The 13,011-nt window shown below is 34.9% G+C and overlaps 1 protein-coding gene and 1 long non-coding RNA gene across 3 annotated transcripts; both read right to left on the bottom strand.

Annotated features, from left to right (window-relative positions):
• Nucleotides 1-711: 711 nt before the first annotated feature.
• LOC121992430 (patatin-like phospholipase domain-containing protein 2) lies at nucleotides 712-6,166 on the bottom strand. 2 transcript variants are annotated; one of them, XM_042546803.1, is made up of 7 exons: nucleotides 5,613-6,166; nucleotides 3,172-3,315; nucleotides 2,765-2,837; nucleotides 1,724-1,829; nucleotides 1,561-1,657; nucleotides 1,286-1,377; nucleotides 712-1,197 (listed from the first exon to the last, which is right to left on the bottom strand). In XM_042546803.1, the coding sequence occupies exons 1-7, from the start codon at nucleotides 6,156-6,158 to the stop codon at nucleotides 1,155-1,157; spliced, it is 1,101 nt and encodes a 366-aa protein (XP_042402737.1). In that variant the 5' UTR covers nucleotides 6,159-6,166; the 3' UTR covers nucleotides 712-1,154. The 2 variants fall into 2 exon arrangements, with proteins under 2 accessions (XP_042402737.1, XP_042402736.1); XM_042546802.1 differs by having other exon boundaries at nucleotides 714-1,197; nucleotides 1,282-1,377.
• Nucleotides 6,167-10,195: 4,029 nt separating this feature from the next.
• LOC121992429 lies at nucleotides 10,196-12,694 on the bottom strand. Its single transcript, XR_006114906.1, has 2 exons — nucleotides 10,912-12,694; nucleotides 10,196-10,793 (listed from the first exon to the last, which is right to left on the bottom strand). It is a non-coding gene; the product is annotated as an uncharacterized LOC121992429 (long non-coding RNA).
• Between the last annotated feature and the right edge of the window lie 317 nt (nucleotides 12,695-13,011).

The raw sequence follows: 13,011 nt of genomic DNA, 5'->3' as shown, positions 1-13,011 counted from the left end.
AAAAAAATTTCAACTATCATTAGGATAAATTAAACTCATGAACATTATTACACTGTTATAATAAATAGGTTGGTAAAAGAGTTAAACTTTAGGACTCCGTTTGATAGGAATGGTAGGAGTAGGATTAGAATTGGGTTGATTAAGATAGGATTGAGGGTATGATTAATAATTACTCCCCATGTCTAGGGATTGTGAATCCCACTCCTAATCAACTCTAATCATACTCTTAATCAACCCTATCAAATAACATATTAATAATTTTTTGAAAACATAATCTTAATCCTATCATCCCTAATAAACGAAGCCTAAGAATAGTAATTTTTAATTTATGAAATTGTTTACTAAAATGGTTGCTGATAACGAGCTTAACGGGTTCACGACATGATTTTTTTATAATTTAATTAAATCAATAATCTTACTAATAAAAGTTGCTAATTTTAGGATCTTATATAGTATTATTAAGAACGATATGTATAATTAATATTATAAATACACATATTATATTATTTAAGCTTCTAAGTTAAAAATAGAAATATCTTAATTTTTTAAATATATTGTATTTTATAAATTCTTATCAAGACAAGTATTTTTAGTTACGACTATTATATTCATTTAAGAAAACATTGTAAAAGAAACTAATCTTTATTTCCACAAATTCCAAGTACAAAAAGAACACTTGCTTGAATAAATCTTTACTTTCTAAAAATGAGGGGGAAAAGGGCACGGTCAAGGGCAGTAAGGTAGCCAATATTTGAATTGCATATTGTGTCATTTGTGTGTGATTACAGCCTGAATTGTAAGACTACAGTCAACCATCCAATTTATTTTGAGCCTTTAATGCTTCAAAATGCAATTCAATAGACATCCATGAAGAATAAGTGCTTCCACTTTTTGTGGAAGATAAAGAATGGATCAGAAATTTTTCTGAGAGTGGATATGATGTATGTGAACTAAACCAGCTTTAACATATATCAGCTGTATATACTAGCATATCTTGAGGTTGATTTCCAAATCCGGACATCAATCAATTAAGCACACTATCTGCCTTTGGAGTTATGTGGTTGCATTTTGGTTTCTTTGTTCCTCACCTGTACTCAAAGGATTCTGCTCCGCCCACACAGATGCATCAAGATAACCAAGTTCATACAGATTATCTAGAATACAATCATCGGCCGGTTCCAGGGCCCAGTTGAAGAGCTGGAATTGACACAATTCCAACTGATGTTCATTATAAAATCCAGAGAAATAAATACACATTAAGTAATTAAACACAAAAAGAACCTGCCGTGGAGTAGCTCTGTTATCAGGGTTGCAATCTGGGCTAATTCCAATTCCCTCCAGTCCCAACCGATTGGCGGGGAAAGCACATACTCGAACCTGCACTTGTTATTATTGCACAAATATACTGAGATGGGCAGTGAGAATGAACATGTTCTTTAAGCACTGTCTAGTAAAAATACTAAGAAAAATTTCAGCTTCTTGTCCATTTAGCTAAAAGCAACAATATGTTAACTACAACTCATCCATATAGTAGAAAAATATAGGCTAGCATTTATATACCGTTTTTGCAGCAGAAGTTGGAGGCATAAATAATGTCAAGCCTCCGTCAATGCACAGTCGGTTGCGGAATAGAGTAGCAGGCCTAGGAGCTAGATAGCTAGAGGGAAAAAAAAGGTCAAATCACTATAACTTGAAAGTAAATGAAGATACAAACTCAACATACCCTGGAATAAACGAAGATGTAAAAACTGCATCGATGAGATCTTCCTTTGAATCAAAATGGTCTACAAGTAAACCTTTGGGCCTCCACAGTAATTGAGTGATAGCAACTACATTAAAATAAAGAGAATAATACTAACTACAAAAATTGAACAATACTTTCTCATATCACTAAAATGGATAATAGAGATCCTTGTCTTGCATATTATCATTGAAGTGACAAATAAAGAATATGGGATGATTAGATATATCAATATGTTGAAAGTTTCAATTTGATACATAAGGTTTTTTGTTTGTTTCAATTGGGCACACCTACTAGATAAGTGTTTCAATCAAATACATCAATACAACAAGCACGGTGATGGTAATGGAGATTTATATATTTTTTTCCTTTTTCTCTCCTTTGTCATCTGTTTTTCTTCCACTCTTTTTTCTTCTTTATTTTTGTCTTTTCTATCTTGCTATATTCAGAACTATAGAGTTGCAATCCACAAGGGTAATGCTGCAGACAACATTCTAGGGAAAAAGAAAGAGAGAGTGAGGGAAGAAAAAAAGAATGAGAAAGAGGGAGTTGAGTGAGGGAGAGGAGGGTAGAAAAAAGTAGCACCTTAGGGAGAAAAAATGAGAGAAAAGAGTAGAGAAAAAAATAAGGGAAAAGAAATATGTGTATGTGTTAAAAAATATGCCAAGTGCCTCAATCAACATTTTGTTTGTTGTTATCTAATAAATTTGCTGGATGTACTTGATTGAAACATGTTGGTGATATACTTGATTAGAATAGAACTATAGTTAATGCATAATTTCTGAAATCAACCTCAAGGAATACTTTGATATCATAATGTCTTGATAATAATACCACTTAATGCTACACATTTGGTTAACTAGTATAAGACTTGAAAATATTAAATGTCGTCGCTGAGACATATAATGTTAGAAAGTTTATAATTAAGAAACCTAAATTATATTTCAATTATATAAAGGCCAAAGATGTAATGCCCTCTAAATTAAATATCAGAATTAATTTTAGCCACATTAGTAAGTTTACCACGAATTCTTCCATTGGACCTAGTGTGCACATCCTCTGGTAGAAAAGTGTTTAGGACACCCCTTAGTACTGCCTGAACAAAGTTGTATTAGAAAAATCAAGTTAAACTATCGTTTTACCTTATAGAAAAATGTATAGATTAAGGTTTACTAAAATGTGCTATAATGTAAGAGCAATGAGAAAAAAAATAGACATACTAAAAATAATTACATGAAGTCCATTCTCCAAGAAAATAACATCCATAATGATAATAGAACAATTTGTAGTGAAAGGAGACCAATATACAAATATCAATATCTATTTAAGTAACAAAAATCGAGGAAAAAAATATGTTTACGATTCAGTTTGATTGAAGGAATCCAACAGTATGAACAATGATTACAAGAACATCATAAAAGGATAATTACCCCAAGCCTAAATGCAGTGCCTTTAAGACGACAATCTTCAGCCAAAATCTTGGTTGCTATAAGAGCCTCTTGCATGCTTTTACCTGAAGCAATCACTGCACAGACTACAGCACCAGCTGAAGAGCCCGCGAGTGGAGTAGTTTCCTGCATAAAATGAATACAAATTAGAATTGTCATGTGAACTATGATAGTGATTTAATGTTTATTAGTTAGAATTAAGGATTCAAATCAAGATAAAACCAAGGATCAATACCAGTTTATATAGATCTTTAAGAATTTTGGTTATTCAAACCAAAATGGCATGATAAATTGATGGTGTAGGCTAGTACAGAATCAATATCAGGACAGTGCTTTAAATCCTTGGTATATTATGTAGAGTTCTAAGTAATTTTAGTATCACTGAACTATCATTAAATATGCTCAACATCTTATGTTCTATCAAAGTTTGGCACTAGCTGCATAATTTTAACCTAATATGACCCAGGATTTTTATCATTGTCTTCATTATGATTGAAACTAATATTGTTGATATCAATGTTGATTCCTCCACTACACCATATCCACAAGTCCTACCTTTTTTGAAACAAAATGAGAGAGAATAGGGGGCAATCATGTAATGAGAAGTAATAAAGAAAAAAAATAGCAAGCATCACACAAGCATAAGAAATCAATGAAAAATCATGGTTGCAAAAGATCCAATGAGAGTCAAACACTGATGGATGATAAATGATAATTTAGGTGAAGCTGTTAGTTGATGATTTTATAATCATCACCGGCAGAGTAAATTCTATTATGAGGCCATCAAGCATACTTGATTAGAGTGTGGTTTTATTGGGTGCAACGAGTTGTTAAACAAATACTAAGATTTGCACATATTTAAGAGAGATTAAGCGATCAATGAATTTGCGCCATGTTCCAAGGTGATGAATTCTGACTTATGAGCCTACCATTTGCCAAGAGACTTGGAAAAGTACAAAGCCACCGTAAGAGACCAAATATCACTCTAAAATAGTGCTTAATAGTTTTACAATTAATGACATTTTAACAAATCTTAAATCACATCTCCAGCATTCTTCATCAGTTCTATACAATAACCATGATCTCCATCTAGTATGGCTAAAGTCTAATCCCGATATCTAAAGCAATAACAGCCAATGAGTTTAATCAAAATGTGTCTTCCTTTCAAATAATATCCTACCTAGTACTAACCAACACGGTTTTGCTATGTATTTGTAGGTTATGAAATCAACACTCATGAAGGGGAGTCTTGGCGCATTGTAAAGTTGTTGTCATGTGACATTGAAGTCACGAGTTCTAGTCGCAAAAACAACCTCTTGCAATGCATCGTAAAATTGCATACAATAGACCTAATATGATCTGACCCTTAATCGAGACCCTGCATTAATGGGAGCATTATGCACCAGATTGCCCTTTATGAAATCAGCATAAAAACATTCATCTTTCTTTATGAATTCTAATGGATGGTCAATGCCTAATGTATTGACTCATGGAAGCATATATTAAGATAGAGGTCTTTCAATACTTGATAACCCATTTTAGATCATAGAAAATGATCAATAAGTAATAAGGAACAACCATTGTTTTGTTTTTAGATGTATATGACTTGTATAATAAGTTTGCTTTGGTCAATGTTGATATGCAATCCAGCAAGTATGTGACTAGACTGAGAATAAAATTTATGATCACACAGTCAATTAGTCACTTTGGTCTTTGATAGAATTGTCAGAATATCAATACATTATAATCTTTGTAGGATTAATTAAGAGCATATATGCAACAAATAGGAAAAGGTACATTGATAATTAAACCTTGTCCTAAACCTTTTTAAGAAAAAGGAATCCATTTTACCAAATTATCAATGATCAAGTATGGCTTTCCATAAAATCCCCCACACCATTTACTAGTACATCTAACCTAGCTCATGAGGTTTGGGCACGCTGAATTGAATGAATCAGTAAACTTGAAATCAACATCACTTCATAGGATCAACTGATAAGACAATGATAAGGCAAAACATTGCTGAAAAGGCAAGAATCTCCAAGCTTTGTTCCTTTTATAGAAGGCAATTTGCTTGTGAGAAGTTAGGCCCTAAAGAACAGATTTACGATGAATCTACTTTAAAGAGGCAATCCAGGGAAGTTAATTGACTCTTATCTCATAAGATTACTTTTGTTAAAAATGAGGACAAATCAAAAAGTAACACATAAAGTGGCTTATGTTTTCAAGAATTTTGAAGATGATGTCAGTGCTTCCAAAATATTTACATATATGCCTTTCTCACATGATTGGCAAAAGGATATAAACCAACCAAAGAATTATCCAAGAAACTTTGATTCCCTAAATGCAACCTTTTCTTACTTACCAAGAAATGCTCAACAATTAATTAAAAATTCAAAAGTCATACAAAGAGACAAAATCACCTTGATGTATCCATTCTCGAGAAGGAACTGAGCCGCACCGAGATGATAGGGAAATAACAATCCAGCAGCAGAAAAACTAAACCCAGGGCTGCTGAATCTCTTCTGCTTCTTCTCGGCCTCCACATCCTCTGCCCTCTGCTCCCAGATCACGTCAGAATCCTCCGTCACGACATCGCTCGACTTCCCTATACTATCGTGAACATAGATCTCCGTGACTGCGTCGCCGCCCCTGTTCCTGATGAGCAATGAGGCCAGGCCCAAAAAGAGCTCTCCAGTGGCCACGGCGAGGGACTTCCTTTCCGATGGCGGTGGAGGCGATGTCTCGGAGCCTCCGCGTTTACCGGTCCGAGCGTGGGTGATATGGCGAATGGGAGGGAGTACACGGCGTTGAGGATTGGGGAGTAGAAAAGTGATGGCGGAAGGGGACAAATGGGGGTGAGAGGAGCCGTGGAATTTCAAACGGAGGGAAGAAGATCGAGGGAGAAGAGGACGAGAAGAGGAAGGCAAGCAGAACATCGAGTATGATCCGGCGCTTACACAAGGCATCGGTCTATGCCGCCTCTCTCGAAATCCAAATTATATTTTACAGGAGACGATAGAGTTGGCAGGAATGGACCTGGTGTAAATGGGCCGGGCCTAGGCACGTTTGCTTCGTTATCAAACTTTACACTAAAGTGACTTTAGGGCAATCGAAACCATATTAATAATGTGTTTCATGATTTTAGATTAATTGTGAAATTTTCAAAATATGTAATTTGAAGATTAATGGTGAGGCAAAACATTTATGTAAAGACAAAAAATCTCCGAACTTTGTTCTTTTCATAGAAGGCAATTTTCTTGTGAGAAATTATGCACTCGACTTAATTATACTTTAAAGAGGCAATCCTAGAGAAGTTAGTTGACTCTTATCTCTTATTCACCAAAGTGAAAAATAAAATATGGCATCTCCCTTTTTCTGAAGTCCCAACATCATGTTTAAAACCTTATGTTGTGTTCTCCTTCAAAAATTAAAGATATGTCAAACTGTATTTAAAAAAAAATGATATCTATATACAGGAAGAATAACAAAATACACTTAAGAGAGATATTATGAGATGAGGATGTAGTTTTGTTAAAGGAACTCAGTATAAGTCTATGCCTCCATTATACTTATGGTCTGTGCATCAGCATCCTCAACACACTTGAGAGGGTCCTCGATTAAGAACCGAGTCAGATTGAGTGTGGTCATGTAGAAGAGCATCTTCTGCTACCACCTCTTGAAGTTCACTCTAGTGAATTTCTCTGGCCTTTCCCCGTAGTTGATCGGTAGAGTTCCAATCGGGACGGAGAGGACATTCATGTGTTGAGTTTGTTGCACCTCAACACTTTATTTTGTAGTCATCTTAACAAAACTGAGTCTATTTCAAGATTGTTGGACAATCTGTTGCTGGAGATATTGAAAAATATTAATGAATTAAAATTATACAAAATCAATTCTAACTTATCTGCTAAGATGACCTGAGCTAATAATCTTAGGTTATCAATGGGGCTAGTCCTGCCAAGCTTCTGGTGATCCGAGTTGCGGAGTTAATGCAGTGCGTAGCAGAATCGGGAGTTGATTGTTGAATTGGGAAGAGAATTTGCTAACTAAGATACCAAGGCGTGTTCAATGTAGTTTTTTTGAAATAGATTCGTCCCACCTCCGGTTGTGCTTCAAGATTCTCTTGGGTCGTCTATTTCCCATGATACAATGGCAAAACCACGCACGCAACCAAGTACTGATTGTTCGTGGTGAACTGAGAATGTACTCGAGTGTTATCATGAATAGTTCAGCCGAATGGATGCACGACTAAGAGAGTTTTGTAGGAGAACACGGGTGGACAGAGGTTCACTTCCTGCTCTTCCTCTGGCTTTCTCTTTCGCTATCTTCCGCGATCTCTATCGTTTACTCAATATCTAGCCGTCTTATATAGGAGTTCTCACCTTACCTGCAATAAATGACCAAATTATAATCATTTAATGTTGGGTTTAATGTCATCATTAATGGATTTAATGTCTTCATTAATGTCAAGATGTTATGGAATCATTATTAATGAGTTTAATGTCTCTATTAACGCCGAGACATTACGAAGTCACCATTAATGAGTTTAATGTCACCATTAATGTCGAGACACTACGGAATCGTCATTAATTTCATATTAATATTCTTGTTACCCTCTTGAACGGGTAGCAAAAAGATATTCGGTGGTAAAACGTTGATTTATTCACTTGGGCGAATTTTGTCTCGACCGGTTCAACATTTGACATGCGCAGGTCGTACTCGCACACGAGTCAACTTTGGTTTAGTACAATCGGGACCCTTGATTTACACCCACTTCTGCGCACCCACGCGTGAGAGAGTCTCTCCCCATGCATATATTTACAATATTAATGCATGTGCTAGAATTAAATCAACAATAAAACCAAGAAACTTCTAATATGATATTAACAACTCATACATAATAGAGTCTCTTTATCTCCACCTCTTTATTCCATTCACATTTCATTTCCAATAAGATGTTTGTACCTCACCCAATGAGATCGATATATTGTCAAATCACTTTAGAATCAATGGTCAGGGGCTGGTAATTCCAATTTAAGAGTCTTAAGGTTGCTTAATTCGTTCAAGTCTCAAGATGAAGAGTCAATATTTAAGTTGAAGGATCTTGCCTTCCTCTACGTGCTAACATATGTCAATATTCTCCTCAATGATTATAGTACTACTTAAAGAAAAAAAACATGGATTACTAAAACAACACAATTTTTTACTATAGTGGTGGTGAAGAGAGTCAGCTCAAACTCGTTGATAACAAGCCAAACTTAAAGGCACAAGGGATCCCAAGTGTATTAAAAGATGTACCTTTCAAAATTAGAAAAGGCAAAGGCCAGGCAACCTTGATGGTAACACCCTTGGACAATGTCCTAGTTATCCATGGCATTGAACTCTTAAAGTTGGCACTTGTAATTATAATGCTCTTCCTTAAAGAAATATGAATTATGGTGGCCAAGCATTAAGAGAGATTCATCAAATGACAAAAGATGGTAACCTTATAGAGTTTGAGCTAATGATCATGCAACAAGTTTTTAAAGAGTTAAAGGATGTGACAACATTTGAAGTCCCAACACTAAGGACACAAAATTAACTTAGAACTTGGTACAAGAACATCTACTAATGATAATAACCTAGAGACAATCAAATTACAAGTGAATCACTATTATGCAATTGCACACTTTTAGTAATAAAAATTATAATATTATTAACACATTATTTTATGTAATTTTGTACATTGTAATAAAAGGCCATAATAGTTATATTGCTTGGTGATAGGTCAATTATTATACCAAATGATTCGAAAGTAAAAAAATAGTACGATTAGATGCCCTTGGTAAAAACAATTTTATGACAAACATTATCTATACAATATAACCAATTTTTTTTTGGGTAATTTTGGTATTCAATTCATCGAACTAATTAGTCATAAAAGTGATCAATTCGGCCCCATAAAATTTTTTCACTTATTATCAATGTAAATCGAGAAGTGCTCACAAAGGCTCATTCAAGCGATCAACATTCTTAGATTAGTATGTCATAGTTGAGATTCGAACCTTATATATCTGGTTAACCATTTAGAAAGTCTATCCGCTGCATCATGGCCCCGAGGATAATACATGCATATTCTACTATATGAAAGTAGTAGGTTATTATTAACTATCATTTTGTCACAATATTGAGGCTTATATATTCATGTTTTTGTGTTAAATTCTCATTTATATCATATTTCATGAGTTGGATTTATTCTTGGACTTTAATGTAAATTATCTCATTTTTTGGTATTTTGTCTAAAGATTTGAATATGATTTGGTAGGACACCATTTTGAGCCATGGACTCGAATCAAATAGAATCAAATTGAGTTTAAGGCTAAGGTTAATTAAAGAAACACAATATGAAGCGATTTGGACAATTCCTTTGAGATCTTGTGCAATCTAAATCATCAATCAAGATCCAAGTCATCTGATTGAAGGAAGTTGAGATCAAAACGGTTAATGAAGTTTTGAGTCTTTGGATTAGATATGAGGCACTATAAGCCCTTGGATTAGCTTTGGATTGTTGTGGACCGTTGATGTAGAATTGAGATGATTCAAATGTGGGAAGCATTAAAAAAAAAAAATCATATATTTGCGGTGAATTTAAAAAAAAAAATCATCTCAAAATTTATTTGTAATGAAATTTTTTTTTGTTGCAAATAAGCTGATGCAAAATTTTGTTAAAAAAAATAAAAGTTTATCGTAAAATTTACAATAAATAAAAAGTTTGTCGCAAAATTTGCCAACAAATTTATCGCAAAATCAGCCATAAAAAAATTTCATTACAAAATTTATCACAAAATCATAAACGAACAAATTTCATCACAAAATTAGCAACAAACAAATTTAGTCACAAAATTCGTCATAAACCTGTAATTTTTTTTAGTACAGCAAATTTGTAAATCTAATCCATTGGAATCCATCGAGATTCAATCAAAACCAATCAAAGATTAGAACATCTCATCAAACTATAAACTAATAGATTCAATCAGTTCACAATTCAACATTAAGCTTTACAAACTATTAGGTCACTTCATTTCATATATATTTAAAATATAGCAGTATAGGCTTTATTTTGCAAACAACAATAACAGTACAGATTCTCAAGCCACACAGCTAGAAAACAAGAGAAGAACTAGCCACATAGAAATCCAGCAACACTCGTCTCTCTTATTTTGAATTCACAAGTTGCTTGCTGAAGTCCCAAAGTTTTGTTGCTAACGCTGCATCCCTGCCATGTCTCTCACTTCTCCTCGTTCATGTTAGCGAAGTACTTTCCACTCACGCCGTTCAGGCTAGGAATCACTGCCACATAACATGAAAGAGGAGACAATTTTCATTCTTACATAAGTTCCCATAGGAAGATGGAACACGATGTCTCAGTCCATATGGACAACAAATTGGCTAGAACAAAAAAGAATATAAAATATTATTAAACACTTTTTCTCGAAGTTTCAAGTTTAATGACAACTTTCTTTTAGCTTACTTAAAGAAAACAATGCTAATGTATAATGCTTTCAAGGAGACGAAAGACAACTTGAGTATTCTCGATAACATTACCATCTTGATCCCTCAACCTAGCAAAAATTGGAAACAATAATCACTAATGTTGTATTAAAAAATACTGATAAATTTGAAAAGTGAATATCCAACTATAGAGGAGTAGAACAAACTTCAAAGAGTTATGATGATCACCTTTCACAAATTTTAACAACTTTTATACACCTGCATCTGGTTTGCATTTTCATGTTTTGACGTAAAATTCTTCTAGTTTATAGGAAACATCCTAGAAGAAAAAACATCCATATATGAGAACTTATTATGAACAGTCTTGCCTATTAAACATACCAGAAATGTATACATGTAGTTCTTTTATTTCTTGAGGACAAGCACATTCAAGATACTTAAAAATACACAAGGAAAAAGATACAAGCAAAGTACTTCCTATCTAGAAGAACAAATGGTAGAAGCCAAACATTAAGGGTTGAAAATGAATGAGCTATATTTGTGCAAAATGTGCCACAAAAATTGATATTAGTAAACCTCTCAATAGAAATGATGAACTATTAACTTAATGAGAATAAAATGAGATGAGAAAATGACTAGGAAGTTGAATTTTTCAAAAGTAAACTTGTTCGCATAACAAAAATAAAGTAATCTACAAATAGCTAAAGCCTAGAAACAATAGGTAAGACGATAAGAAAAAGGAAAAGAACATGATGGATATATTCTTCATTACCTAATCTCAAAAGAAAACTTCTTGCAATTCAAATCAGGGATTTTCTGTTTGGCTAGATATTAGAATTTGTTGATTTAAACTTCTTGCAATTTAAAAAATTATTCCAACTTTCACCCACAAAATGGAAAAATTTAGTCCTTACAAATTCCTATATATCAATACAAAATTATACTTGTTCAAAATAAGAAAAAGTAAATGCAGTCCATTGAAAATACATCAGTAATTTCACAGCATAAGTTGAGCAATGCAGTTGCAACCGAGAACAAACATCTATAGACATGAGCTCCTTTAAGGGCAACACCCTGACAGTCTCGGCTCCAATACCACTCCTTCCACTTGGATTTCAAGAAGAATCTCATAAATGCCACCATACCATGGCAGTAAAAAAGTTCATTGATTTAAATTTTTTGGTAAACTGAATTTTATGTTCAAGATGGTTTTTTTTTTTTTTTTTTTTGCATCAAGATCGATTTTTTTTTCTGGCAATAAGATCTGGTGTGAAAAAAAAAAACTCAGATCCTTGCAGAAAACAAAAAATTTCACAAAATATATCTATTTAAACTAGTAATCATTTCTCATGACCAACTCCTCCAGATTTACGGATGGAATGCAGAAGATTAAAAAAAGATAACTGAAGGGATGGAGGCAAACGGTTGATGATGACGGTGAGACGGGAGGTGTCGATGCCTTGCGTGATCCGCTCGGCGGTGGCGCCGGATTCGAATCTGCTGGGGTATTTAATCCCAGTGGCTTCCCTGAAGTAACCCATGGCTTGCGGCCAGTATGAGACAGTGGCTGAGGCAAGGGTCAGCCTCGCGGCTAGCCTGAGGTGGTGGTAGTGGCGAGGACCGAGGTAGCGGTCAACCTCGCAGCCAGCCTAAGGCGGCGACAGTGGCAGCGAACGGGGTAACGGCCAGCCTTGCGGCTAGCTTGAAGCGACACCTGAGGTTCCTGGCCTCGCCGATGTTGCTGGTGGCTGCCACACTTCATCGCGTCGTAGATCGGACCTGTGACAGGAGGGGAAAGGAGAGGGGAGAGAGAGTAGCTAATGCCTTGACAGGCAATTGGAGTGGATCAGTTGATCATCGTCATCGCCAAAGAGGGAGGGAGAGCACTCACTGCCGTTGCCAAAGAAAGAGGGGGAAGAGAGTTAGAGCATCGGGGAATTTGGGGAGGGAAGGCAAGACGAATTTTAGGTTTTAACTTGTCGTCGCTAAATTAGTACTAGTGTGACATTCTCTATTCATCGCCAAATTTGGCTACTAACGCCAAGTTTGGAAACAAAATGTGTTAGTTGCCAAATTGGCTATGAACTATGAATAAATTGGTGATGATCTATAGATTGATCTCTAAATTTGACGATGAAAAATTATAAATTTATTGTCAAATTTGATAATGAATTTGGAGTTCGTCCTCAAATTTAGCAATGTGGCAAAAAAAAAAGACGAAATCGCTCACCCCAGCGCCCCCAGCGCCCCTGTCGCACCCGACCCAAGGCCATCACGAGAGAGATAAATCACAGCATCCTGAGCGAGCATGTGGCAGGTGGGGTAACT

The sequence above is a fragment of the Zingiber officinale genome, chromosome 6B (assembly GCF_018446385.1).
Source record: "Zingiber officinale cultivar Zhangliang chromosome 6B, Zo_v1.1, whole genome shotgun sequence".
In the NCBI taxonomy this organism is placed as follows: Eukaryota; Viridiplantae; Streptophyta; class Magnoliopsida; order Zingiberales; family Zingiberaceae; genus Zingiber; species Zingiber officinale.
This window is presented reverse-complemented; position numbering and strand designations above follow the sequence as displayed.

Coding starts and splice junctions, on each gene's coding strand:
- LOC121992430 (XM_042546802.1), bottom strand. CDS start 6,158: ATGCCTTGTGTAAGCGCCGGATCATACTCGATGTTCTGCTTGCCTTCC. Junction 3,316..5,612: donor TCGAGAATGGATACATCAAG/GTGATTTTGTCT, acceptor CATTTTATGCAG/GAAACTACTCCACTCGCGGG. Junction 1,830..2,764: donor GTCCAATGGAAGAATTCGTG/GTAAACTTACTA, acceptor ATTTTAATGTAG/TTGCTATCACTCAATTACTG.